Raw genomic sequence first — 27,927 nt, 5'->3', positions numbered from 1 at the left:
GTGTTACATGAAATCATTCTATATTCTAGGATATACTGTAATTTTTTTGATGCTATGAATAATATAAAGAAATGTGTAGCTTTCTCAAATTATTGTTAAGACTATGAAAACAGGTTATGTATCCGGAGGTGATGGAACTATTGGAGAGCATTGGAGTTGATACTGAGGCCTCTGACGTTTCATACTCTGTGAGTTTCGATGATGTCGAATGGGGGGCTGGAAATGGACTCTCTGCCTTGTTTGCTCGAAAATGGAATATGTTCAGTCCATGGTTTTGGAAAATGATTTGGGAAATCATCAAGTTTGGAGACGACGCCTCTCTGTAAGTACTTTCATTTAGAAACTTCAGCCTCTTCTGGTAGTAATATCCACTTCTACACCGATTGCAGTTACATTAACAATCCAGATATCGACCGCAATGAAACACTGGAGGACTTTGTCCAATCAAGTGGTTACTCTGAGCTATTTCAGAAAGCTTTTCTAGTAAGCCTATTATGAATCAAACTTCATGTCCATGTCAATGATGTCATGTAAGCAAATATCTGAGTTTGGTATATGTTTGTTTCCAGATTCCAGTTTGTGCTTCTGTTTGGCCATGCTCTTCGTCAGTGATGACCTTCTCTGCTTATTCAACACTTTCATTCCTGCGCAATCATGGCATTCTCGAGGTAGATGTTTACGTTTGTTTGAATGAGGCTGAGGCATCACTGCCATATCTTTGTTTTAAGATGTTTAGAATGGTTTTCTTTTCTGCAGCTTCTTGGTCTCTCCAAAGGGCTTACATCAAAATGGCGTTCACAAAGTTATGTCAATAAGGTTTCTTAAATTTCTCTAGCCTACAAGTATCATTTCAGGAACATCGCACGGTTCATAAATATTAAATGTGAAGTGTTTGTTAGTTTTCTATTCACCATTGAATAGATCTTATAAGGTTTTACTGCTTTCTTTATAACTAGATTAAGAAAGAGCTGGAGAGTAGAGGCTGTCAAGTGAAGACTGATTCTGAAATATATTCAGTTTTTACTGATGACAATGGTAAGTACATGTCACAACACAACTCTTTACTTGTTTTCGGAAAACAAAAATCATTCGTTGGTTACACTGATAGATTGAATTGAACTGAAATGATGCAACACCTATACTCGATGGAGTTGTGTTAATTCATAACTAACATACTTATTAGTTTACGTGTCGAGTTCGGATCCAAAATTTTCCCAAATGGTTGGGTCAAATATAAATACCAGCTGAGTAAATTGTTCGAATATCTTATCAAGTATCTAATGCAACAATAATCAGCACGAACGGTGTTCAATGGAACTGCTGCATTTGTTTAATCTCAAATTTTTTAGATAGAATTCTATATTTCTAATGTGAATATAGAAATATACTATCCGTAAATCTGAGCTTACATTCTGCAAATGACTGTAACATGGAATCATTCAGGTTGTACTATTACAAATAACGATTGCTTGGAAGAAGCATACGATGGGTGCATAATTGCTACAAATGCTCCAGATGCTCTGAAGATCTTGGGAAAACAGGCGACGTACGATGAATTAAGAATACTTGGTGCTTTCCAATATGGCAACAGGTTTCCTGTCAACACGCCTTTCTCTGTTTATCTACAAAATTTGAATCTGTGTTAACACATCGATGTACTGTAAATCGTGAAACCTTACAACAGTGAAGTTTTCCTTCATCACGACGATAATTTAATGCCAAAAAGCCGCGGGGCATGGAGCTCTAGGAAATTTCTTGGTACTACCAGGGACAAACCTTGTATAACATATTGGCTCAACCATGTCCAGGTTTTGCACCTTTAATCGATTCCTCCGTTTATTAAAAGGATTTTCTTGGAATTGTGGTAGCCGGACCACTTTCTAGTGACTGTTCTTAATGGATGTACAGAGCATTACTGAATCCGGGGTTCCATTTTTTGTGACTCTAAATCCACCTCGAACCCCTAAAGATACGTTGTGCAAGTGGTCAAGTAGCCATCCCATACCATCTGTTGCTGCATCAAGAGCATTGTCTGAGCTCAATGTTATTCAAGGAAAGAGGGGACTATGGTTCTGTGGAGCATATCAAGGTGCATTAAATATCATTACAATCCATTTTTCGCAGTCCATTTATGTTGAGCATGTTGTTGTGTATGATGACTTATGGTCTTATTTGGTTCAACATTTTTGGCTTCAAGGCTACGGCTTCCCCGAGGATGGAGTGAAGGTATTTATTTGGATTTGATGTGACGGGAAGCAACGCTTTTATTCCTAGATGAATTCTCATTTTATTGACAACACAAGCTGATGTTCACAGGCTGGCATACTTGCTGCAAACGGCATGCTTAGGAAACATTATACTTTTTCAAACAGCCCCAAATGCATGGTTCCATCCTGTCTTGAAACCGGGGCTTCTGTTCTCGTTACGAGGTTTCTTCAGAGGTTTATTGTCACTGGATGTCTAATGTGAGCTTCTACTCAATGATTTAACACTACTACTACTTCTTAGGTTTCTTCATTTTATACATCATTTTCAAACTTATCTGCTCAAAGAAAAATGTGTTTTACTATTTGACAAACTTCTCCTTTGCTAAGATAGCCTTTCGGTTATAACTGACGAAACCTGCGGTGAAACAGTCTTTTGGAAGAAGGTGGTAAAGTATTAACCTTTGAAGGTGCAAACAAAGAGAGAAACTTAAGAGTTATTTTAAAAGTTCACAAACCCCAGTTCTATTGGAAGGTAAGATTATGTTGTAACACCTTATAATAGTTTTTATTTCAAGCGACCGAAATGGGAAAATCGCTATAGTGTAGGACATCGGTGTTTGTGGTTGAACTGGATATTGCTCTCACAGGTTGCAACGGAGGCTGATTTAGGCTTTGCTGATGCTTACATTAATGGTGACATTTCATTTATTGATGCAAAGGAAGGCCTTCTCAACTTCCTTTTGGTGAGGAAATGAATTTAAACTCAGTTATCTTTGATAACTTACTCATAGCTATAATTATTTAAGTCCTAATTTATTGGACTTTTATTCTCAGCTGATTATGGCAAATACTGAGGTGAATAAAATTACCTCAAAGTTAAATAAGGAAAGGTAATTACTATAAATCATGTGGTATGGTTGATAAATGTCATTTAACATAATATGATGATATATTTTACTGTGTTGATATGTCTAGGGGATGGTGGAAACAATTGCCTTACACTTCTTTAATAGGTTCTGCTAAAAACTTTTTCAAGCTTGTTTCCAGGAAGAACACACTCTCTCAGGCACGCCGTAACATTTCGCGACATTATGACCTTGTAAGTTGGCAAATGCTTTACTTATTTGAAGAATCAAAGACCACATCAATGATCAAGAAACAACAACTTATGTTTCAACATATGCTTGACTTATAATTTAATAAATTGAAATACTTATTTTATACCATTCCTTTGGCAGAGTAATGAATTTTTTTCTCTGTTCTTGGATGAGACAATGGCGTACTCTTGTGCAATCTTTCAGGTGATTGTAATTAATTCTATTGTTGATAGGTAATATTCTTACATTATACTATCACTGCAGAATCCACGCGAAGACTTGAAGAGTGCACAGCTTCGGAAAGTTCGTACTTTGATTGAAAAGGTGATATTTACTGATAGTCCTTAAGCACTAATTTACATGAACCTCACATCCAACTTTTCAGAGTATTTAAATTTTACATAAGGTTGAATCCATAAAACTAGCCAACTAATAACCAATTTATCTTACCGAATTAGGCCGACAGCAACAGTAACAACAACAACAATACTAATAACGCGGTTCACATAATGGCCCTTATGCTATGTCTCTGTGAATACAGGCAAGAATTAATAAAGATCATCACATTCTAGAGATTGGATTTGGATGGGGAAGTTTAGCTCTCGAAGTAGTAAAAAAAACAGGATGCAAATATACCGGCATTTCATTGTCAGAAAGTCAGCTGCAATATTTGGAATTGAAAGTAAAGGAAGAAGGTCTACAGGTATAACATTTTGTTTAGTTATTATGCACAAATAAAAAAGCAAGGTTAGCTAACGATTGATACGGAAGAATTGAGTTGTTACAAGAGATTGTCATTTCGATTGCAGGATCATGTCGAACTTCTTCTTTGTGACTACCGTCAATTGCCTAGCAACCGTAGATATGACAGGATAATATCATGGTGAGGCCTCTTTAATTAAGTTCCTGCTTTGCTACGCTACGCATACACTTCTAACGATGAATTTGCAGTGAGGTGTTAGAACATGTGGGGCATGAATATATGGAAGAACTTTTTAAATGCTGTGAATCCTCATTAGCCAACAACGGTATTCTTGTTCATCAGGTAACGAGTGCGTTTAAGCTGTCTCGTCTTGTGAATGTGTGGTTTCTGAGCTTTAAATTATTTGATAGTTCATAGCAATAGCTGATGAGAAATATGAAGAGTTGAGGCGCAGCAATGACTTCATCAAGGAATTCATCTTCCATGGTGGATGTCTGCCTTCACTTAACCGCGTCATATCTGCAATGGCTGCATCATCCGGACTTAGGTAAGATTTTAGTCTTAATAAGGTTGTCTCTTGAGGTAAATATTTATCGTTGTCGTCTGAAATAATTCTATGCAGCGTGGTGCATCTAGAAGAAATAGGATGCCATTACGTTCGGACCCTCAGATGTTGGCGACAGAACTTGCTCCAAAACCAGAGGTCGGTATAAGGAAACTAGACAGTTATAGTATAAAATACATATATTCCATGAAAATATTGGCGGTATCATAGTAGTAATGATCAAATTATGAAGTGGAAACCATGAAAAAGCAAATCTTGATTGTGAGAATCTGCAGACTTCTTATCTATCGTTATGCCTTTTGCTAGTCGAATTCGGGATCTTGGATTTGATGAGAAGTTCATACGGACATGGGAATACTATTTTGACTACTCTGCAGCTGGATTCAAATATTGTAATGTTGGAGATTATCAGGTAATATAGTCTGTCTAATGTCTTGATAATCTTTTATTATCAAATCATAGCACATAGGCTTCTATGGTTAATTTCTAAGCATTACAAAATACTATTCCCAAAATTGATCTTGTGAATATTGTTTCGGTCTTGCTCCGTCTTGACAGATTGTATTCACTCGACCTGGTGATGTTGCTGCGTTCGGGAGCCTTCCATACAACTCCGTGCCAAGTGATTTCTCGTGATCTTGTGTGTGCTTTTTAGTTTCCAAATACTCCAATTCTATCATTGTAGTTATGTGATACTCCTTCTGTGCACAAATTAATGTCTCATTTGCTTTGCATGGATTGACTAATTAGATTATCTTATGCTAAATGTATTTCATTTTCATATCCAGTTAAAGATAAACATTGAAATTCACTTTATTATTACTTGTATAAGAAATTAAAACAGCACAATTACAAGAAAAATCACAGAAAAACTCCTTATTCAAATGCAAACTTGAACAACAAACAAAGAGAAAAGTGAGATAAATCATGAGCTTCTAGCATTCAGGATTGGCTTGGACATATGCTTCAATGGCCTTGAACATAGCCATGGCCTTCTCTTTCCCCTCCTTGATCTTCTCCTCACTGATCTCGACGTCGCCTTTGGTGTTGTAAATGCTTCTGTTCTTGCATATGCTTCCTCCATCTTCGGTCGGGACGATCTTGATATGGTAAGTGATGGATTCGAGAGCAGCAGCAAGAGCATCACCGTCGATGATGCTGTAGGTGTGTGTCAAATTCTCCTTGTCGATGGCATCCACGCGGTGCTTAGCGCTCTTATACTGACTCCCTTCGCCGAAATGGATGATCTTGACTGTCCCAACGCCGCCATCTCCTTCCAAGATCTCGACGTTCTTGATGGCCTGAGGCATGATCTTGGGGATGAGGGTGTCGGCATCGAGCACCATGGCTTTGAACATCTTTGCAGCTGAGACCGCCGAAGGGATCTCAATGTCGTAGGTGATGGCAACCATTCTTGATTTTTTCGAACTTGAAATTGTATTGGAAAACAATGGAGTGTTTGCTTTTGTTTGTTTGAAATGTGATGGGAAATGTGGGAAGCACGACTGATATTTATAGTGCAAAAAAGAAGCTTCTTTGCCTTTGCCTCAACATTTTTAGGACATTTCAAGTGTGTGAATTAGCTAATTAAGTCTATTATTTTAGAAAAGATAGCACCTCTTTGATGACTCTTTTCTTTTAGCATGTGAAATTGATGATTTTGTTTATAGTACTATATACATATATATGTGTGTGTATCATCTTGGCCAAGTATTGTATCTATTCTTTTAGTCATCTTTAATTTTAAATGAATTTTAAGATTACCAAACCCATACAATATATATGTATAGACAGAATCATCGATTTCATATGCTAAAAGAAAGAGTCCATAAAGAGGTGCTTATTCTTGTAGGAGTATTAAATAAATAATGCCTCCACAAATGTAGAGGCAAAGAAGCTTCTTTTTAAACTATAAATAGCAACCATGCTTCCCACATTTCTCATCACATTTCAAACAAATAGCATCAAACACTCCTCCATTGTTTTCCAATATTTATTTCATACAATTTCAAGTTCAAAAAAATCAAGAATGGTTGCCATCACCTACGACATTGAGATCCCTTCCGCGGTCTCAGCTGCAAAGATGTTCAAAGCCATGGTGCTAGACGCCGACACCCTCATTCCCAAGATCATGCCTCAGGCCATCAAGAACGTCGAGATCTTGGAAGGAGATGGCGGCGTTGGGACTGTCAAGATCATCCATTTTGGCGAAGGGAGTCAGTATAAGAGCGCTAAGCACCGTGTGGATGCCATCGACAAGGAGAATTTGACACACACCTACAGCATCATCGACGGTGATGCTCTTGCTGCTGCTCTCGAATCCATCACTTACCACATCAAGATCGTCCCGACCGAAGATGGAGGCAGCATCTGCAAGAACAGAAGCATTTACAACACCAAAGGCGACGTCGAGATCAGTGAGGAGAAGATCAAGGAGGGGAAAGAGAAGGCCATGGCTATGTTCAAGGCCATTGAAGCATATGTTCAAGCCAATCCTGATTACTAGAAGCTCATGATTTATCTCACTTTTCTCTTTGTTTTTTTTGTTCAACTTTGCATTTGAATAAGGAGTTTTTCTGTGATTTTTCTTGCAATTGTGCTGTTTTAATTTCTTATACAAGTAATAATAAAGTGAATTTCAATGTTTATCTTTAACTGGATATGAAAATGAAATACATTTAGCATAAGATAATCTAACTAGTCAATCCATGCAAAGCAAATGAGACATTGATTTGTGCACAGAAGGAGTATCACATAACTACAATGACAGAATTGGACTATTTGGAAACTAAAAAGCACACACAAGATCACGAGAAATCACTTGGCCCGGAGTTGTACGGAACACTCCCGAACGCAGCAACATCACTAGGTCGAGTGAATACAATCTGTCAAGACGGAGCAAGACCAAAACAACATTCACAAGATCAATTCTCGGATTAGTATTTTGTAATGCTTACTATGATTTGATCAGAAAAGATTATCAAGACATTAGACAGACTATATTACCTGATAATCTCCAACATTACAATATTTGAATCCAGCAGCAGAGTAGTCAAAATAGTATTCCCACGTCCGTATGAACTTCTCATCAAATCCAAGATCCCGAATTCGACTAGCAAAAGGCATAACGATAGATAAGAAGTCTGCAGATTCTCACAATCAAGATTTGCTTTTTCATGGTTTCCACTTCATAATTTGATTATTACTACTATGATACCTCCAATATTTCATAAGGAAAACTATCTTTCAGTGGAATATATGTATTTTATACTATAACTGTCGAGTTTCCTTATACCGACCTCTGGTTTTGGAGGAAGTTCTGTCGCCAACATCTGAGGGTCTGAAAGTAATGGCATCCTATTTCTTCTAGATGCACCACGCTGCATAGAATTATTTCAGACAACGATAAATATTTACCTCAAGAGACAACCTTATTAAGACTAAAATCTTACCAAAGTCTGGATGATGCAGCCATTGCAGATATGACGCGGTTAAGTGAAGGCAGACATCCACCGTGGAATATGAATTCCTTGATGAAGTCATTGCTGCGCCTCAACTCTTCATATTTCTCATCAGCTATTGCTATGAACTAATAATAAAGAATATCAAATAATTTCAAAGCTCAGAACCCACGCATTCACAAGATGTGACAGCTTAAACGTACTCGTTACCTGAAGAACAAGAATACCGTTGTTGGCTAATGAGGATTCACAGCATTCAAAAAATTCTTCCATATATTCATGCCCCACATGTTCTAACATCCCACTGCAAATTCAGCGTCAGAAGTGTATGCATTGCAAAGCAGGAACTTAATTAAAGAGGCCTCACCATGATATTATCCTGTCATATCTACGGTTGTTAGGCAATTGACGGTAGTCACAAAGAAGAAGTTCAACATGATCCTGCAATTGAAATGACAATCTTTTGTAACAACTCAATTCTTCCGTGTCAATAACACCCTGAGATAAAGCATTACAGCTCCTTTCCATGCCAAATATGGGTAACCTTGCTTTTTATTTGTGCATAATAACTAAACAAAATGCTATACCTGTAGACCTTCTTCCTTTACTTTCAATTCTAAATATTGCAGCTGACTTTCTGACAATGAAATGCCGGTATATTTGCATCCTGTTTTTTTTACTACTTCGAGGGCTAAACTTCCCCATCCAAATCCAATCTCTAGAATGTGATGATCTTTATTAATTCTTGCCTGTATTCACAGAGACATAGATAGCATATGGGTTATTATTGTTGTTTTTGCTGTTGCCATCAGCCTAGTTCAGTCAGTTAAATTGGTTTATTAGTTGGCTAGTTTTATGGATTCAATAAACTTCTTCCCCACTCAACCATTCAAGTGAGAATATGTCAAATCAAGAAACAAAATTCTTCAGTATTCAATCAACAGAACTGAAACAGAAACACTGATTTTTCTGAGGAAGAAATTTAGAACAGCTTTATCTACTCAATCTACATATTTCATCTTCTCAATTTATTCTCATGGAACAATTAAATATCTAACCTTTTATGTAAAATTTAAGAATTTCGAAGAGTTAGATGTTAAGATTCATGCAAATGAGTGCTTAACTAGGATAATGTAATTGCTATGTAAGGACTGTAAGTTAATTTCACCTTTTCAATCAAAGTACGAACTTTCCGAAGCTGTGCACTCTTCAAGTCTTCGCCTGGATTCTGCAGTGACAGTATAATGTAAGAATATTAGTAGCATTATTATCACCTATCAACAAATCTAATTGAATTCATTACTATCACCTGAAAGATTGCACAAGAGTACGTCATTGTCTCATCCAAGAATAGAGAAAAAAATTCATTACTCTGCCAAAGGAATAGTATAAAATAATTTATTAAATTATAAGTCAAGCATATGTTGTCTGAAAGATTGCACAAGAGTACATCATTTGTTTCTTGATCACTGATGTGGTCTTTGATTATTTAAATAAGCAAAGCATTTGCCAACTTACAAGGTCATAATGCTGTGAAATGTTACGGCGTGCCTGAGAGAGTGTGTTCTTCCTGGAAACAAGCTTGAAGAAGTTTTTAGCAGAACCTATAAAAGAAGTGTAAGGCAATTGTTTCCACCATCTCCTTGACATATCAACACTGTAAAAATATAGTACTAGCCGATTATGTTAAATGTCAAAACCATAACACATCAACACACACACACATGAAGATGTATAATTACCTTTCCTTACTTAACTTTGAGGTACTCTTATTCATCTCTGTATTTGCCATAATCAGCTGGAAAATACAAGTCCAATAAAGTATAGTTAAATAATTATAGCTATAAGTTAAGTTATCAAAGATAACTGAATTTGAATCTATTTCCTCACCAAAAGGAAGTTGAGAAGGCCTTCGTTTGCATCAATAAATGAAATGTCACCATTAATGTAAGCATCAGCGAAGCCTAAATCAGCCTCTGTTGCAACCTGTGAGAGCAATATACAGATCAACCACAAACACCGATGTCCTACACTATATCGATTTGCCCATTTCCGGTTGCTTCAAGTATACTATTATAAGGTGTTATAACGTAATCTTACCCTCCAATAGAACTGGGGTTTGTGAACTCTCAAAGTAACTCTTAAGTTTCTCTCTTTGTTTGCACCTTCAAATGTTAATATTTTACCACCTTCTTCCAAAAGACTGTTTCACCGCAGGTTTAGTCAGTTATAACCGAAAGGCTATCTCAGCATACGAGAAGTTTGTCAAATAAAACACATTTTTCTTTGAAGTGATAAGACAGCTGCCTGATATACATACAAGAAATACAACTGCTGGTGGAGTTTGAAAATGATGTATAAAATGCTGAAACCTAAGAAGCAGTAGTAGTGTTAGAGTAGAAGCTCACATTAGACATCCAGTAACAATAAACCGCTGAAGAAACCTCGTAACGAGAACAAAAGACCCAGTTTCAAGACAAGATGGAACCATGCATTTGGGGCTGTTTGAAAAAGTATAATGTTTTCTAAGCATGCCGTTTGCAGCAAGTATGCCAGCCTATCAACATCAAATTGTGTTGTCAATAAAATGAGAATTCATCTAGAAATAAAACCGTTGTTTATGGTGTGATTAAATCCCTTCACATCAAATCTAAATAAATACCTTCACTCCATCCTCGGGAAAGCTGTAGCCTTGAAGCCAAAAATGTTGAACCAAATAAGACCATAAGTCATCATACATAACAACACGCTCAACATAATGGACGGTGAAAATGGAGAGTAAGGATATTTAATGCACCTTGATATGCTCCACAGAACCATAGTCCCCTCTTTCCTTGAATAGCATTGAGCTCAGACAATGCTCTTGATGCAGCAACTGATGGTATGGGATGGCTACTTGACCACTTACACAATGTATCTTTAGGGGTTCGAGGTGGATTTAGAGTCACAAAAAAGGGAACCCCAGATTCAGTAATGCTCTGTACTTCCGTTAAGAACAGTCATAAGAAACTGGTCTGTCTACCACAATTCAAAGAAAATCCTTTAACTAATGGAGGAATTGATTAAAGGTGCAAAACCTGGACATTGTTGAGCCAATATGTTATACAAGCTTTGTCCCTGGTAGTACCAAGAAAATTCCTAGAGCTCCATGCCTTGCGGCTTTTTGGCATTAGACTTTGGTCGTGATGAAGGAAATTATCACTGTAGTAAGGGCTCACGAATAGCAGTACATCGATGTGTTAACAAGGATTCAAATTAATAGATATAATAGGTTTTGCAGAAAACATATAGAGGAAACCTGTTGCCATATTGAAAAGCACCAAGTATTCTTAATTCATCATACGTCGCCTGTTTTCCCAAGATCTTCAGAGCATCTGGAGCATTTGTAGCAATTATGCACCCATCGTATGCTTCTTCCAAGCAATCCTTATATGTAATAGTACAACCTGAATGATTCCATGTTACAGTCATGTGCAGAACGTAAGCTCATATTTATGGATAGTAGTTTATTTCTATATTCACATTAGAAATATAGAATTCTATCTAAAAAATTTGAGATTAAACAAATGCAGCGGTTTCATTGAACACCGTTCATGCTGATTTTTGTTGCATTAGATACTTGATAAGATATTCGAACCATTTACTCAGCTGGTATTTATATTGAGCCAACCGTTTGGAAAAATTTTGGATCCGAACTCTATACATAAACTAATAAGTATGTTAGCATGAATTTACACAACTCCATCGAGTATAGGTACATCATTTCAGTTCAATTCAATCTATCAGTGTAACCAACGAATGATTTTTGTTTCCGAAAACAAGTAAAGAGTTGTGTTGTGACATGTACTTACCATTGTCATCAGTAAAAACTGAATATATTTCAGAATTAGTCCTCACTTGACAGCCTCTACTTTCCAGCTCTTTCTTAATCTAATTATAAATAAAGCAGCAAAATCTTATAAGAGTCTATTTAATAAAGAATTGACAACTAACAAACACTTCACATTTAATATTTACGATTCGTTTGATGTTGTTCCCGAAATGATACTTGTAGGCTAGAGAAATTTAAGAAACTTAGAATCTACCTTATCGACATAACTTTGTGAACGCCATTTTGATGTAAACCCTTTGGAGAGACCAAGAATCTGCAGAAAAGAAAACCATTGTAAACATTTTAAAACAAAGATATGGCAGTGATGCCTCAGCCTCATTCAAACAAACGTAAACATCTACCTCGAGAATGCCATGATTGCGCAGGAACGAAAGTGTTGAATAAGCAGAGAAGGTCATCACTGACGAAGAGCATGGCCAAACAGAAGCACAAACTGGAATCTGGAAACAAACATATACCAAACTCAGATATTTGCTTACATGACATCATTGACATGGACATGAAGTTTGATTCATAATAGGCTTACTAGAAAAGCTTTCTGAAATAGCTCAGAGTAACCACTTGATTGGACAAAGTCCTCCAGTGTTTGATTGCGGTCGATATCTGGATTGTTAATGTAACTGCAATCGGTGTATTACTACCAGAAGAGGCTGAAGTTTCTAATGAACATACTTACAGAGAGGCGTCGTCTCTAAACTTGATGATTTCCCAAATCATAGTCCAAAACCATGGATTCAACATATTCATTTTTCGAGCAAACAAGGCAGAGAGTCCATTTCCGGCCCCCCATTCGACATCATCGAAACTCACAGAGTATGAAACGTCAGAGGCCTCAGTATCAACTCCTATGCTCTCCAATAGTTCCATCACCTCCGGATACATAACCTGTTCAATAAGTGAACCATCCTTTTCAAAATCAAGTGTTCACTGTCTCCACCATATCTCCCAACATTAAACATTCCAATGGCCTCATAAGTTTTTGAGGAGATGCTTTGTTTAAGCATGTAATGGGCATTTCATCGAGCATGTCATGTGCTTATATAGTACTTACTTCATTTGAAATGTTAGTTCAGGACAATTGGTCCATATTTTTGTTCTCGTTGATGGTCATATATTTTGCGATAATAAAAAATTTTGTATCTGAAGCCTATTCCACTATGAATTGTCAATTTGTAGTAAAGAAAAAAATCAAGTATATCTATGTAGGTGATATGTTACCTAATATTGAATTATGCAATTTTTAAAAGAGTCATCTTGAGGCGAAAATGTGAAAATTAAAGATAAACAATTATAATAGTAATTCGTTTACCAAATTTTGGAGTTTAATGATTTAAGAAAACTAAATATATAAATCGATACCAACAACGATAAATGTGTGTCACTTAATCTATAAGCAAACAGAGCATCAACAAACAGCAATAACAGACAAATTTAAAAACACAACAGAAAACAATAGACACGCCTTGATTACGTACATAGTATTTATATGAATATGGTATTTTAGTAAAATATGAGACTCGCTTACTAAAAGAGAAAAAAATATATAAGACTTTAAATTGCGGACTTATCAAAATTGTGAAATGAGATACAATTATTTTGGAACGAGGAAGTAATAAAAGTAAGTCATACCCGAGCGAAACTCATAAAATCGAGGTCAAGTGGAATGCCATCAACCGTAGTCGTTTTGGCATGGCCGCCTAAACTACTCTCCTTCTCGTACAACGCCACCTCCACCCCTTCTTTCGCCAAAACATAAGCCGCCGTCAGCCCACTTGCGCCACCACCTATCACCGCCACCCTCATATTATCGAAAAAACAAATTTAACAACCGATTTTAAATGTAGAGAAGTAAACAAGGGTAGAATGTATACAATTAAGTTGGAACATCAATGGAGTCTTCAAGTATATATAATGCAATCGTGACTTTAATATTCTATAAATGAGTAGAAGCGTAGATAGGCCATTTTGCATTGGTTAGTTTCAATTACGAGTATTAAATTTTGTAAACTCAAATTATCATGAGAATTCTCTATCTTTTTCTTTGTCTTTTTCTTTTTCTTTTTCTTGTTCTCGTATTAATAACTTATAAAAATATTTACGAGTATTAATTTTTTTCACGGGAATTTTTTTATTTATACTTTTTAGTAACTCGTTTATTTTTCAAATATTTTTTTTTTACAGGAAGTTGCTATTATATTCATTTTACTACTAGTTAATTAAAAAAAATCCAATCTTTGAAAAATAAATAATTTAACTAAAAAGTAGGAATAAAAAATGATTTTAGCTATAAGTTTATACATAAAAATAAACAAAGAAAAATTAGTGTAGGTAAATAAAAGAAAGGAAGAAAAAGTAATGTATTTAGCAATATAATTCATACCATAAAAGTACTGTAAATTAAAAAAAAAAAAGGGAAGAAATAGTAATGTATTTATTAACACGTACGTGTAGGTAGGGTATACAAGGGGAACTATCCCCTATTTCAAATGTAACACCTATAATTTTATTTTTCCTTTTATTTAGAGGATTTGGTACTTTTACATCTATTGAGCTAATAATCATATTTCAGTCCCTTGATACTTTGATACAGTTGATACTTGATACCAAGAAGGGCAGTACGTAGAATTGTTATATTGCTAATTCAATACCTCATTACTAACTACAACTAAATAATAGCTATTAGATATTCAAATTAAGGGCCTAGATCATCAACCAAGAAATATCAATACGATCAACAAAAAACGTCAATAAAGCCATATGATTAATTCCATAAAATATCAATAGGGGTATTAATGTCAATTAACTACATGTTTAGTTATAACTAACTTTTAAAAGAAATCCCAAAACTTTAAATTCATATAACATATATCAAATTAAAGATAATTTTATAAGGATTCCAACGATATCATATATGCATATGTTCCGACGTCAAAATTTGAAAAAAAAATCGAAATTTTTTCAATTTTTTCGTAAAGCAGAAATGTTAACATATTATATAAAATATGTCAATATAATACATGTAGAATGTCAATATAAGCAATGGGTTAACATTCTTAAAGCATCGTGTTGACATTCTCAAAGCATTGTGTTGATATTTCCGAAACACTATATTGACATTTTCATCTAAAACCCTAATTTGGCGTTTTTTTTATATCTTTTTTATTTTATTAATAAAAACGAAAATTACACGTGGCAAATTGTAGACCACACGTTTTCTAAAATCTTATGGCCTTAAATTAGTTGTAGTTAGCAATTAAATGATGAGTTAGCAATTGATCACTCCCCAGTACATGAATATATATTCTCATATAATCAAATAACTACTACAGATGCAGAAAAATTTTGATATACATTTTATTACACCAACTCTCGTATAAATAAGTGTATAGGGGAGTGTTATACTGCTAACTCATAACTTAATTGCTAACTACAACTAAATAATAGTCATTAGATATTCAAATTAAGGGCTTAGATCATTAATCCCTAAATGTCAATACGATCAACGAAAAACGTCAATAAAGCCATATGATTAATTCTAATAAATATCAATAGAGATATTAATGTCAATTAACTACATGTTTAGTTATAACTAACTTTTAAAAGAAATCCCAAAACTTTAAATTCATATAACATATATCAAATTAAAGATAATTTCATAAGGATTCCAACGATATCATACATGCATATGTTCCGACGTCAAAATTTGAAAAAAAATTCAAAAATTTTTCATTTTTTCGTACAAGCAGGAATGTCAACATACTATATAAAATATGTCAATATAATACATGTAGAATGTCAATATAAGCAATGAGTTAACATTCTTAAAGCATTGTGTTGATATTCTCAAAGCATTGCGTTGATATTTTCGAAACACTATATTGACATTTTTATGCAAAACCCTAATTTGGCGTCTTTTTTTATCTTTTTTTTATTTTATTAATAAAAACAAAAATTACACGTGGCAAATTGTAGACCACACGTTCTCTAAAATTCTATGGCCTTAAATTAGTTGTAGTTAGCAATTAAATGATGAGTTAGCAATTGATCACTCCCCTAAGTTTATATATATTAAATCTAATGTATCATACAAAAAAATCATCCCAATAATATAATTTATTAGTATAGTTTAGGATTAGTACAATATAATGTAAGATATTTTTTAAAAAGTTTTCTTTTCCTTATCCTTCAATCACCATTATCTTTATCTAAGTAAAATCCTATGTGTTTGCCAATGTGTAATTTAAGCTCTATTTGTACATAGTTTGGGAACGCAGTGTAAGTTAGGGGCACTTGTATACACATATATTCATGTCATAATTAAATCTTGACGGCGATTAAGAAATAGTAGGAATATACTATAATTCATATTGCTAACCCTAAATATTAATTGAGATATCGATGGATTTTAATTCATAGTACTATGAAACTTGATTAAATAACTTAAAATAAATACAACGTGTACCATTGATGCACAAATTTTGCCAAAGTTAAAGAAGTAACAAGTACAACATTTTTTAGCTTGAGTACAATTTTTTTAAAACTACTATGACATTCGATGATATTGATGATGATGAGTTTATCTTGAGTTATTCAATAATGTGACACATAAAAATGAACTATAATGAATAATGATATATTACAATATAAAATTCAAGAATTTTTTTAAAATTAAAATAAAAACAAAAATACATTTCAGTAAATATTGTTGAAGCTTGTTTTAGAATTTAAAATATTTATAAATATAAACATGATTTTTTGATTCTTTAATATATTATTATATTATAATAATAAAACTAATGCATATTACTATATATAAATTGGAGATTTACTTTTATTTTATTTTTGTATAGTTATTTATTTTATAAAATTCATTATCGAAGTATTGAATTTATTGTCAAACAAGATAGAAGAACAACAATAGTTGCACCTACGGTCAATCCATCGAAAAATAGGTCAGCCTACTTGGATTACGGGCTAATTGAATATGAGCTAATCATGCTCTTGCTAGTGCTCTCAATCCATCACTTTATTATATGAAGATCGTCCTAACCGAGGATGGAGGCATCATATGCAAGAATTGAGGAACACAAGCATTTACAACGCCATAGGCAACGTCGAGATCAGTGAAAGAAGATAAGGAGGAAAATACGTATCCCAAAATTTTTTACTTATTAATTTTTGTTTTGTACATATATTTTGATTCTGATATTTCAAAAAAAGTTATTGTCTGTCATTATATTTAAATCATTTGAAATTGATTTATTCATTTTAACTCCAATTAAATGAACAAAAAATCTAACTTTAATTCTTATGTAACTCGTAAATTTTAATAATGTCAATAACAATTTCTAAGGTATTAGGATCAAATTAAATGTACAAAATAAAATAAATATACTTCATCCGCTCTTGAAAAGTACTCCCTCCGTTCCTTCATAGTTGAGTCATTTTTCCATTTCGGGAAGTTCCCTCATAGTTGAGTCATTTCTATATATAGTAATTTTTTCCTCTTTCTTACTTTACTCTCTCTTACTTTATTCTCTCTACTTTATTCACTTTTTACTTTAGTCTCTCTAGCTTTTTCTTTTCTTACTTTTTTATCTATTTATTTAACACACTCAACATTCATTTTTTAAACTCCGTGCCGAAAAGTTCCGCCTCAACTATGAGGGAACGGAGGGAGTATGAGAATTTAGTTTTATACAAGTTTCAATGAATAATTGACAATGTAAGAGAGAGAAAGATCGAGAGAAAATGTAATTAAAGTATTGTTAATGGATAATGGGTCTCATCTTTTTAAAGAGAAAAAACTTTTCAAAATTAGAATGTTCATACTTTCCATAGACAGACTAAAAAGGAAATTGTTCATACTTTTCAGGGACGGAAGGAGTACCAAACATGCACTATTAAATGAGAGTGTTGATAACAAATGATACTCACATCAGGTACGTAGTGTCATTTTTTATGGTTAAATGAATTTAAATTTAATGGTTGTGCCAAGGAGGACTTTAACTTGAGATTTTTGGTATCAGACATTAACCTCTCTACCGTTTGGACAACTCAAACACACATAGCGTGCAATTTCTCTCTATACATATATGGACATGTCCATACTTCCACTTGAGAGATGTTCAAAATAAAATTTTTGTCATTAATTTGAATTTTGGATATATAGTTCCTATAATATGTAAAAGGCCTAATATGTAAAAGGCCTAAAACTAGAGAAAAAAGGCCTTAATCTACCAATGATGCTTAAAGATATTAATGGTCCAACCAAATGGGCCAAATATACCAGGCTCAGGAAGGCCCACATGGTTGTAATAATAATGAATGAATGAATGAACGAATTAATTAATTAATTAATTAAAAGTAATTCATAATTTTTCATATAATAATATAAACAATTCTGCCTCGAATGTACTAATACTAGTAAATAGTTGTATTTCGTAAACGCACTCAAATTGATTAAGTAACAGAAATATTTAATTGGAATAAGTCTTTTCGAAATATATATGTGTGTGTGTTTCGCGGAAGAAGCCATTTATATTTTTTTAATGGATAAGTAGCTAAGGTGTCAAAGTCAAGACTCTGAAATCCATTATCCATGGATCTTGTCTGTGCCAATTATCGACCTTAATTAAATTATCTCTTAATCATTGTGTATTGATGCTTTTGATTAAACTTTGCTGCGCAGTTCAAGTTATATTCATATTTAATTTTGAATTTTAATGGTTTTACCTAATTAGTCAAATCATAACAATTTTAGTGAAGGAGCAAAGTTTGACACGTTTAATCACATGAAAATTGGTCATGTTACGCTGCTCCGTTTATTACTAGTATAGTTATATTTAGTTGGTTAGTTAGTCCTAACAACCAATTAACTCTAATTAGGAAATGGAGTAGTAATATTATTATAAATATTGGGTTAATGCAGATTTACTTTAGATTGTGACAGCTACTGAAAAGCAAATTAAAGTTTGATTTGCCTTGGAATCTTGTCAATATATAGTCGAACTCTATACGCATTTTGTTCAATTAACACTTGCATACACTATTTAGGTGGAACCACTAAACAATATTTAAGACCAAGTATATCATAAATGAATAAACTATCACGTTTAAAAATATTTGGTAAATTAACATTTGACTTAAAATTTTCAATTTTCACACCAAATGAAAGCAACATTGTTTATGATCTAACGAAACTCCACGTGTATAAGAAAACGACATCGTTTGGTTGTCAGTAATAGGGAGTATATTTAATTTGTAGGGTAAGGCAACATATGTGAAATGGGGAGGTCGAAAATTCGAAATCGAAGAGACAGCTTCTAGGGTTTCAAACCTGAAAGACGAAAAGAAATAGAATTAGGGTTTCAAAAAATATCATTTTATTTAATTAATTGTTAAGAAAAAATAATACTCTACTTTATAGTCTTTCAACTTCCTATGCAGTTCGATTCTCTTATGCAATTCGCGAAAAAAGAACCCACAAAGATAACTTGTAAACAAGTTTATAAAATTAATGACTCAATTATTGAGAAATAATTAAGTACATAAAATAATAATTAATCTAAATAGGTAAATAAAAAACACATCGGCAAAAGACTATTGATATTATAAGATTTAGAGATAAATGAGTTCTCATTGCCTATAGGTTCATTTATTAAGTCTGTTGGAGTATATAATAGTTTAATCCCTAAATTTGTAACAGATACAATGTTCTTTTTAACTTTATTTTATTTTATTTTATTTTATTTTACTTTAAAGTTTCGATCTTCATTGATAAAGAGAAATGAATCTTTCTGAACTTTTTCGACAATAATCTGTGCCAACTTTAATATTTTCATTTCCAAGACATTAATTTATTGGTAACACTCACTTAATACAACAAGACAAGGCTTAGGGAAGACAAAATTAACACATACGACAAATCACCGACTGGTACAATTATTCAACTCAAAACATGAGTTTTTCAAATTACTTCTATACAAATTAAATCCTAAATTATTTTACTTATCTTAAAATATTTTGAAAACTTTCAAATAATATCAAAAAATCCAAACTAAACCTAGCTACCTAAAATGGATTATGGCGTTTGTAGTAGTATAAAAATATGACTTTTATACTTGTGACCAAACCGCAAAAAAATAAAAGTTCGGTATTTAATTGTTTAATCAAGCTATATTCATTGAACCCAACTTTTTGTTCTAATATTTTAATTTTTTCCACTGAGAGAAATGTGACGTAATTATTTTAAAAAAAGTAGTGGGTAATTCCTACTTGGAGTACTTTTTAACTTTAGTTTCCAATGTTTTCTGTCTTGAATTTTATACTACTCTCCTATTGTTTCAGTTGCCAGAAATAGAAAGGAAAAGAATTTACAATCTTTTTTTATATCGCATGTATTTTTCCCAAGATCCAAATCTTTGAGTGGCAACCATGTGAACAGAAAGAGTAGGTACAACTCATCGAATATTCGATTAAAAAAATTAAAATTTGGAAATATAAAAATTAATCAGTGGGACATATAACTAGTCTAGGAGTAGTATTCATTTCAATATATATAGATGGACTAATTATTCACCCCTATATATTAAATTATTCAATTCCATTTTGTATCTTCCTATTCAACATTTATTGTATGCCATATGGTTTTAGAACACAGAAGTGTACTATGCATTTTACTACTCTCCACTTTGTATCTTTCTATTCAACATTTATTGTATGCCATATGGTTTTAGAACACAGAAGTGTACTATGCATTTTACCACTGTATTATTTTAGTAAGTATTCATTCATGTTTATTGAAAATGTAACCTAAAATGTTGCAATCACGAGGCCTCACTCCCACTACCAAACTATGGGGTCCTCACAATTTTAAAATAGAAAGAAAACTTTAATTTGTGTATGAGTATTGAATAATATACTACTCATAGTAATACATTACTCTCTCTATTTCTTCGAAAATAAAACGTAGTAATAATTACTCTCTCTATTTCTTCGAAAAAAAAACTTTTTAAAGTAGCATGAATTATAATGCAAAACTAATAAAGTAGGAGAAAATGAAAAGAAAAGTGTGTTAATAAAATATAAGTTTCACCTCATTAAAAAGAAAGAAATTTCGTTAAACAGACCAAAAAGAAAATAGTTTTAATTTTTAAAGGACAAAAGAAGGACTATGTTACAAATCTTTCACAAATTTTCACTAGGTCAATTTAGACTCATCAAATTCCTAACATTTCATTTACTAGTACTTCTTTCGTCGCACAAAAATATTTAATACTTCCTCCGTTCCGGAGTATTAGACTCACTTCTTTTGGGCACATAATTTAAGGAATTGATATTTAAATAGTTAAAGTGGAGAGAGTAAAGTATGAGAGAGGGAAAAAGTAGAGGAGAGAAGAGAGAAAAAAGTAGGTGGAAAATAAAATAAGATAGATGTTTTTTGCTAAAAAAGGAAATGAGTCTAATATGTTGGGACATCCCTAAAAGGAAAGTTGGTCTAATACCTTGGGACGGAGGGAGTAAGAGTTTTAGTACATAATTAATATAATATAATAAAAAAATAGAAATAAAAAGTAATAAAAAAATACATATTGTTAGTTAATAACGTGTGTCACTTTAACCAATTAACTGAGGGTCATATCACTATTTAAATTTTAAAGTATAAATATAGCCGCAATTTCAACAAAATGGCGATTTCCATGTGTCACTTATCTCTTGGGAGCTAAAGGCAAAATGGTAAATGAGATCACGTGCTTCCATGAATCACCAAAACCCATTATTAATTATTAAAATCAAGCAAAATCAAAACTTTATAAGCTTCACAAGTCAAACCAAATAATGTATGCTTTTCCAATTAATAGTATAGCCTCGTTCCAATTTGGGTATTAAGGCATATATAGACAAGACTTGGGTTGTTTCAAAGCTTTCCAATTAGTTGGATTTATAGCTTCGATTTTGTGTCGGAAAACAATGGTGAAAGCTGCCTATGTCGACAAAGATGGTCTGAAGAAAGGCGCGTGGAGCGAAGAAGAAGACAACAAGCTTCGATCGTACATCGTTCGATACGGCCATTGGAATTGGCGTTTGCTCCCCAAATTTGCCGGTAACTATTCAACAAATTCTTCTATTTTTAGTTTTATTTTGTTTCATAAGTCCGCCATGGGCTCCCGATGTGTGCCAAGGCAGACATCGGGAGTTGTTGCCATCAATTTGCAATAATTGATGGATTTTATATTAATTTCAGGGTTGCAAAGATGCGGGAAGAGTTGCAGATTGAGATGGATGAATTACTTGAAACCCGGTGTGAAAAGGGGGGAATTCGATCAAGAGGAACGAGATCTCATCGCCAAACTTCATCGAGAGCTCGGAAACAAGTGAGTATGATTTTCCAAAACCCTAACATAAAAACTCGTGTCAGACTGTCTAATTATTACTAGTAACAAGACGATCTGACACAAGACTCTTTCTAGTTATAAATAGTAATTTTAATTATGGTAATTATTATTTTTTCAAAATAGGTGGTCCGGGATTGCAGCAAAACTGCCGGGAAGAACGGACAACGATGTCAAGAACTACTGGATGACGCATCTCCAGAAACGGGAAAAATCGAACAAATATGCGACCGGCGATATTTCCGAGGAGGAAAAATCGAGCAATAATCGGAGAAAAAACGAGAAATCGTCGGCGAGAAGCGAATTAACGTCGGTAGATCCGAAATCTAGCAGCAGAAAATCGGAAAAATCAAAGGTATCTAAGTCTGATGAAATGTTTATTCTTGAATCATCCAACTCGAATTCCTCAGTAGTTTTGAATGCTTTCAAATGGGATTTGAATTTATCTGTAGAGCAAAATGGCCTTGAAATATGAATTATTGGCCAAATTTTTCCTTTTCCATTTTTCATGATTCAGTGATAATTTCTGACTCAGCCATTCTTTCTTTTTTTGGGTTTTTTTTTTTTGGATTTCTCATCCTAATTGTAAACTAGAAAATATTGTTGTATGAGAAAGATTGTATAAATAAAATTGTATCTCTCTTACACCCTCCAATATTTTTATTTAATTTCCAGTCAACATATTGCATGTCATAATTAAGTTGAATATTCATTAATTATTAGCCTATGTAAAAAACTTTATGTAAAGGAATACTCAACCGTGTCTTGCATTTACATCTCTCAATATTATTATTTTATATATTTCCCATCTTATAAATTTAAAAATTGTCTCTTTATTCATGAAGTGGAATTTATCAATATAGTCACAAGCTGATTCGAAAAATTGAAAAATACGAGAAAAATGTCTTACTACTAATTAAGCTACACTTCATTAATTGTCATCATTTGTTGTATTCCCTTTGTTCCGCTTTAACAGTCTCACTGACTTTTCTACCCTCTTTTTGTAAAAATATTAACAACTAGTTAAAGTGGAGAAATGGTAAAATAAGAGAGACAATAATGTAGATAAGACTCTTCTCTATATTATTCTCTCTTTTGATTTACCATTTCTCCTCTTTAACTATTTTTTATCATTTTTATAAAAAGAAAGCAGAAAAGTCAATGGGACTGCTAAAGCGGAACGGAGGGAGTAACTTTTAATACATTCGTAATTATACAAAGTAAAAATTTGAAGTTATAAACTGATGCATTCTTTAAGTTTGTTCATTGGTATATATAAAAAGGAGAATGATGGAATTTGAAAGGAGACATGTGGGTGTGGTATGACATGTGGAAGCTGGTTTATGTTATATCCAAAATAAAGAAGAGAGTTAAAAAGATGGTCGACACACCCTTTTCAATAATTTAAAAATAAGTTAGGTAAATGTATCTATAAATATAGATAAACCAAAGAACAAGGTGGTTAGATCTATATTAGCACACAAATAGCAATACATATATATGAGTACATATTAATTGGAAGATAATAAGATCCCTCTATATTATTCTTCCTTTTTTGGTTTGATTATTTAATAGCACCGGAAAAAGGTCTAGAAAAATGTTGAACAAGCTCAGATAGTATTGTGTGTCTAATGATTAATCTTTTAATATTAGTAGCTAATTAATTAATTAAGTAGGTCATGTGATGTGGATGGAGATATACAAAGTCAAGGGACTCTCCTTATGAATGTGAATGCTTCCTCCTCAATTTTATCTTGAATAAATAAATTTATATATTATGTAGAGAAAGTAAAGTTGATTAAGAAAACTTCAGCAAATTGCTAAACATGAGAGATTTAATTTTGACCATGAGAAATTAAGCATAAGTTAATTGTATCTTGCCAATAAAATAAAAGGATTACGTACATAACATTACAGCAAGAAAAAGCAATGATATTTTGTATACACGTGTATTTGCCTAGTTGTAACGTGTAAGTAGTTAGTAGCAGTAATATTTAAGGATAGAGATTTCAACTTTCAATCCATCATAATGTGGCATTTAAATTTAATAATATTTCAAGTACGAAAAAGAAAACTAACATTAGTTGGGAATGCTTATTAATTAGTCCAACTTGATCGATATATATTCAAAGGACCAACACGTCGGTCATATTTACCCTACAACATAAAACATTTTTCTAATTTTATTAATGTAGTATATATATTTTTTAATTCCAATATCTCATAAATTAAAAATCAATTTATGTATTCTAATCCCTAAATAGAGCAAAGTTGACAGTATAGACTAATATATAGCTTACTACTATTGACTTAAAAGTTTTTAAAGTTAATGGATATGGCACGAAAATTAAGACAAAATTGGTAAAGTAAGAAAGATGAGGAGAATTGTATAGTAAAGTAAGAGAGATAAGGAGAATGATAGTTAAAGTGGTGTTAGGGGTAGTGGAACCTACATTATTCGGTTGATATAACTTTCCAAAAGAAGAATGCACATATTTTTATGAGATATGCAAAAATAAAAAGTGCATATATTTTTATGGGACAGAGGGAATAATTTTTTTTTAATTTGTATCTCATAGAATAGGTTGAGATGGGAGAAACCCTAGTAATGAGGATATATACAAATGTAAAATCATTTATCTCATGAATTATAAAAAGTAAACATCCCCTTAATTAAGGAGTATACATACTATACCTATAACATCCTACTAAAATTTATGTTTGATAAAAAATACACAACCCTTTTATAACCGAAAGTCAAAAACTATTAAATAAATTTTTTAGATTCTACATAACAATGGATTACATATTAATTAATGATATTTCAATACATCCTATCACATATGTACATACTTATAATAATGCATTGTGATCGAATCCAGATTTGATCCAGACTTAGAATAACAATATACTTGATCCATGATTTAAGAAATTAAAGAATGATGCTATTACTTTCTAATTTTCTAATTATTCTACAGTAGGTACAACCAAACACTTGGTTGGCATATCTACTATTAGTATTTCAACTAGTGGACTTTATCATCTCTTCAACAGTAGTAGTACCAGTATTTTTTAGTAGCAAAACCTATTACTTAAATATGGCTCTATGATTGTTAGTAGGAATTGAGAAAGTCAATGAATTTTGTCAGCACTAGAAACTTTATAATATTAAAATGTGTAGGGCTTAATTACATATTTAATCAGGTGTGACGCGGATGACCATGTTGATTAGTAAAACAAAAAAAGCCTGGTCCACCCAACCTGCTACTTGTCTTAATTTTAGAATTAAATATACTTATAACTCAATTATTAGATAATTACATCTCTTCTTGCTAAACAAAAAAATAAAGAGGTGGTAAAATAAGAGAGGCTTAGTCGCTAAGATGAAATTTTCATCACATTTGAAGTTCAACGGGAAAGATTTGAACAATTGATGATTTGAGTGTGTCTATTATTTTAGTTACTGTCTATAAGAATTTATAACTATAACTATGATTTTTCCTTGAGGATAAATCCATGAGAATAAACACGCATGAATCTACCATACGTCATATTTAGGCCTGTCAAAATGGATATCGGGTATTGGATAGCCGATATCCGAACCCGAAAAAGTCGGATAATTGGATCGGGTACCAGTACTTCATAGTTGTTTGCTTTAATGTTTAAATCGGAGATAGTGAGAAATGGAGTACTAGTACTTTTTATTTATCTATTAGATTAAATCTTAAAAATAAATGGCCCCTGCCTATGTTAGATTAAATAGAAGAAATAACTTATGGGCTAAATTATTGGTCCAAATAAAATAGTATTGGGCTTCAAAAACTTAACACTATTTTGGGCTGAAAGCGAAACATGAGTTTTGGGTTTTTAACTAAAATAGCTCTGGATAATGCCTAGAAGTAACATTATTTATTTTATAGTGTGATTTTGAATAGAGCCTCTATTTTTTTCACTAATTAATCTTTTAAATTTTGTTGATCAAATTATTTGTAATCAAGTTGATCTTTCAAATTTATCTTATACGGTGAATACAAGATAACAAATATCACTTGATCAGTTTCTTACTGCATAAGCAACTTTACCGTATGAATGGAATGTATATGGACAATTTAACGTGAAATACCATGATATCAATTCGATGAAGCTTATCTTTGCTGAAATACTTAAAAAGAAATTTATGATGGTAATTTAATTTGTAGGAGTCGAGAAGAGAATAAAAGAAATAACTTCATGGGCTAAATTATAGGCCAAAATTATATAATATGTTGGGCAAAAAAATTAAAACTCTTTTGGGCTTAAAGCGAAAACATGAGTTTTGGGTATTAAAAATAAAATAAAATATACTATAGACAATGGCTAGTACATTATTATCTAGAGTGATTTCATGTAGGCTCAATTTTCAATAAAGGTTTTATATTGTTGATTTTTGGGTTAAGTGCTTCTTTCTAATGTTAAAATGGAAACATAAGTGAGGTTGCATTAGTTGAGGATACATGACAAAAGGAATTTTTCTTTTTCCGAAATTCACATCCCTTCGACAATTAAGACACTCAATCCATAATCGCAACAAACCAATTGCAAGAGCAGAGCTCTATTAACTGAGTTATATCTCTAAGCCAATTAGAGTATACATGAAACAGTCAAATACTTCTTCTATTCTTTTCTATGGCACAAATCATAGAGTCATCGTTCGTCGGAATCAAAATATTTGCGAGACTAAAGGTAACATTATGTATTGGTTAAAAATTTTGTTGGAATTTCCAATATGTGAGATTGATGCCTCATAACTCCCTATAATATAACCATCAAAATAAATTAATCCTTAGAAATAGACATTACTAGTGTACTCATTGAATTAATAAAGATGAATGTGTTACATTTGTTTGTTCTTCGTGGATTGATTAGTGAAACTTATGTATTTATAATTTATGCATATATTTCATTTTTCATATAAAAATTTATATTCCATTTGATCTTCTGGCATAATATTACATAGTAGAACTTCGACTATTATCACAACAAATCATAACACGAAACAAAATATAAAATACAAACTACTATATTGATATGATTGCCAAATTCTCTAGTTCGAGCTTGAATACTCAAGGATGATGGATGTGCTTGGGCGGAGTGTAGTTGCAGTTGGCTTGGTACGACGGTGGAGCAGGATCAAGCTTTGTCGTCCTATCACCTGTTTTATTCGACAAATATGTAATTCGAGTTTATAAAATGACCATGATATATCTCAATAATATCAACATTTTTTTAGAAAAAATAACCAAATTAGTAGCAATTATTATCATCGACTGCATGGAAATAATTTTCTATTTTTATTTTGAAATAATGGAAAATAACGTTATTGAGGGAAGAAAAAGCTAGAGCATACATTCCACAAGGGTAGGCTGTGCAAGTTCCCTGGCTACAACAACTTGAGAAGACATTATGAGAACTATGAGGAGCAAAATCTCAAGAATAGTAGTGATTATTTTAGCACCCATGCTATTGGAGATTGAAATTTGGACGATGATATTCGAGTATTTTTGGATGATAATTGTGTTGGATTTGGTTCTCAATTTATAGATAAATTTTGAACAATTGGGTGGTGGAG

General features: G+C 32.6%; 3 protein-coding genes, 1 long non-coding RNA gene and 2 pseudogenes across 4 annotated transcripts; 3 read left to right on the top strand and 3 right to left on the bottom strand.

The window, feature by feature from the left end:
- The first annotated feature begins 116 nt into the window (after positions 1 to 116).
- LOC125223613 (uncharacterized) lies at positions 117 to 5,318 on the top strand. The gene is made up of 23 exons (XM_048126830.2): positions 117 to 322; positions 390 to 483; positions 570 to 668; positions 757 to 816; positions 957 to 1,035; positions 1,444 to 1,591; positions 1,685 to 1,808; positions 1,909 to 2,089; positions 2,198 to 2,226; positions 2,317 to 2,465; positions 2,637 to 2,739; positions 2,855 to 2,950; positions 3,042 to 3,097; positions 3,183 to 3,306; positions 3,446 to 3,508; positions 3,569 to 3,628; positions 3,846 to 4,007; positions 4,114 to 4,187; positions 4,256 to 4,349; positions 4,418 to 4,554; positions 4,630 to 4,710; positions 4,879 to 4,984; positions 5,131 to 5,318. The coding sequence occupies exons 1-23, from the start codon at positions 117 to 119 to the stop codon at positions 5,206 to 5,208; spliced, it is 2,403 nt and encodes an 800-aa protein (XP_047982787.2). The 3' UTR covers positions 5,209 to 5,318.
- A 42-nt stretch (positions 5,319 to 5,360) lies between these two features.
- LOC125223615 (major allergen Pru ar 1 pseudogene) lies at positions 5,361 to 6,051 on the bottom strand (annotated as a pseudogene).
- Positions 6,052 to 6,512: 461 nt separating this feature from the next.
- LOC125224065 (major allergen Pru ar 1 pseudogene) lies at positions 6,513 to 7,227 on the top strand (annotated as a pseudogene).
- Positions 7,211 to 13,765, bottom strand: LOC125185114 (uncharacterized). Its single transcript, XM_089065122.1, has 24 exons — positions 13,555 to 13,765; positions 12,602 to 12,810; positions 12,452 to 12,545; positions 12,267 to 12,365; positions 12,119 to 12,178; positions 11,885 to 11,963; positions 11,332 to 11,479; positions 11,111 to 11,234; positions 10,831 to 11,011; positions 10,696 to 10,724; positions 10,442 to 10,590; positions 10,134 to 10,236; positions 9,924 to 10,019; positions 9,776 to 9,831; positions 9,552 to 9,690; positions 9,343 to 9,405; positions 9,202 to 9,261; positions 8,621 to 8,782; positions 8,401 to 8,474; positions 8,244 to 8,337; positions 8,025 to 8,161; positions 7,872 to 7,952; positions 7,579 to 7,684; positions 7,211 to 7,457 (listed from the first exon to the last, which is right to left on the bottom strand). Exons 1-24 carry the CDS (start codon positions 13,726 to 13,728, stop codon positions 7,380 to 7,382), a joined length of 2,595 nt encoding a protein of 864 aa, XP_088921248.1. The 5' UTR covers positions 13,729 to 13,765; the 3' UTR covers positions 7,211 to 7,379.
- Positions 13,766 to 21,753: 7,988 nt separating this feature from the next.
- LOC125224148 (transcription factor MYB15-like) lies at positions 21,754 to 22,964 on the top strand. Its single transcript, XM_048127506.2, has 3 exons — positions 21,754 to 22,030; positions 22,172 to 22,301; positions 22,446 to 22,964. The coding sequence occupies exons 1-3, from the start codon at positions 21,898 to 21,900 to the stop codon at positions 22,792 to 22,794; spliced, it is 612 nt and encodes a 203-aa protein (XP_047983463.1). The 5' UTR covers positions 21,754 to 21,897; the 3' UTR covers positions 22,795 to 22,964.
- A 4,292-nt stretch (positions 22,965 to 27,256) lies between these two features.
- LOC125217664 (uncharacterized) lies at positions 27,257 to 27,927 on the bottom strand. Its single transcript, XR_007175786.2, has 2 exons — positions 27,706 to 27,927; positions 27,257 to 27,510 (listed from the first exon to the last, which is right to left on the bottom strand). It is a non-coding gene; the product is annotated as an uncharacterized LOC125217664 (long non-coding RNA).

Source organism: Salvia hispanica, chromosome 1 (genome assembly GCF_029641045.1).
Source record: "Salvia hispanica isolate PSC_SH4W2 chromosome 1, Shi_PSC_v1, whole genome shotgun sequence".
Taxonomy (NCBI): domain Eukaryota; kingdom Viridiplantae; phylum Streptophyta; class Magnoliopsida; order Lamiales; family Lamiaceae; genus Salvia; species Salvia hispanica.
Note: the sequence above shows the minus strand (reverse complement) of the source record. Positions and strands in the feature narration are given on the sequence as shown.

Bases quoted from the DNA above. Each gene is read 5' to 3' on its own strand.
- LOC125224148 (XM_048127506.2), top strand. From the start codon at position 21,898: ATGGTGAAAGCTGCCTATGTCGACAAAGATGGTCTGAAGAAAGGCGCG. The intron at 22,031-22,171 runs GTAACTATTCAA...TATTAATTTCAG, and splicing joins TTTGCTCCCCAAATTTGCCG to GGTTGCAAAGATGCGGGAAG. The intron at 22,302-22,445 runs GTGAGTATGATT...TTTTCAAAATAG, and splicing joins CATCGAGAGCTCGGAAACAA to GTGGTCCGGGATTGCAGCAA.
- LOC125223613 (XM_048126830.2), top strand. From the start codon at position 117: ATGTATCCGGAGGTGATGGAACTATTGGAGAGCATTGGAGTTGATACT. The intron at 3,509-3,568 runs GTGATTGTAATT...CTATCACTGCAG, and splicing joins ACTCTTGTGCAATCTTTCAG to AATCCACGCGAAGACTTGAA. The intron at 3,629-3,845 runs GTGATATTTACT...CTGTGAATACAG, and splicing joins TTCGTACTTTGATTGAAAAG to GCAAGAATTAATAAAGATCA.
- LOC125185114 (XM_089065122.1), bottom strand. From the start codon at position 13,728: ATGAGGGTGGCGGTGATAGGTGGTGGCGCAAGTGGGCTGACGGCGGCT. The intron at 9,832-9,923 runs GTGAGGAAATAG...TGTATTTTCCAG, and splicing joins GCCTTCTCAACTTCCTTTTG to CTGATTATGGCAAATACAGA. The intron at 7,458-7,578 runs GTAATATAGTCT...CCGTCTTGACAG, and splicing joins GTAATGTTGGAGATTATCAG to ATTGTATTCACTCGACCTAG.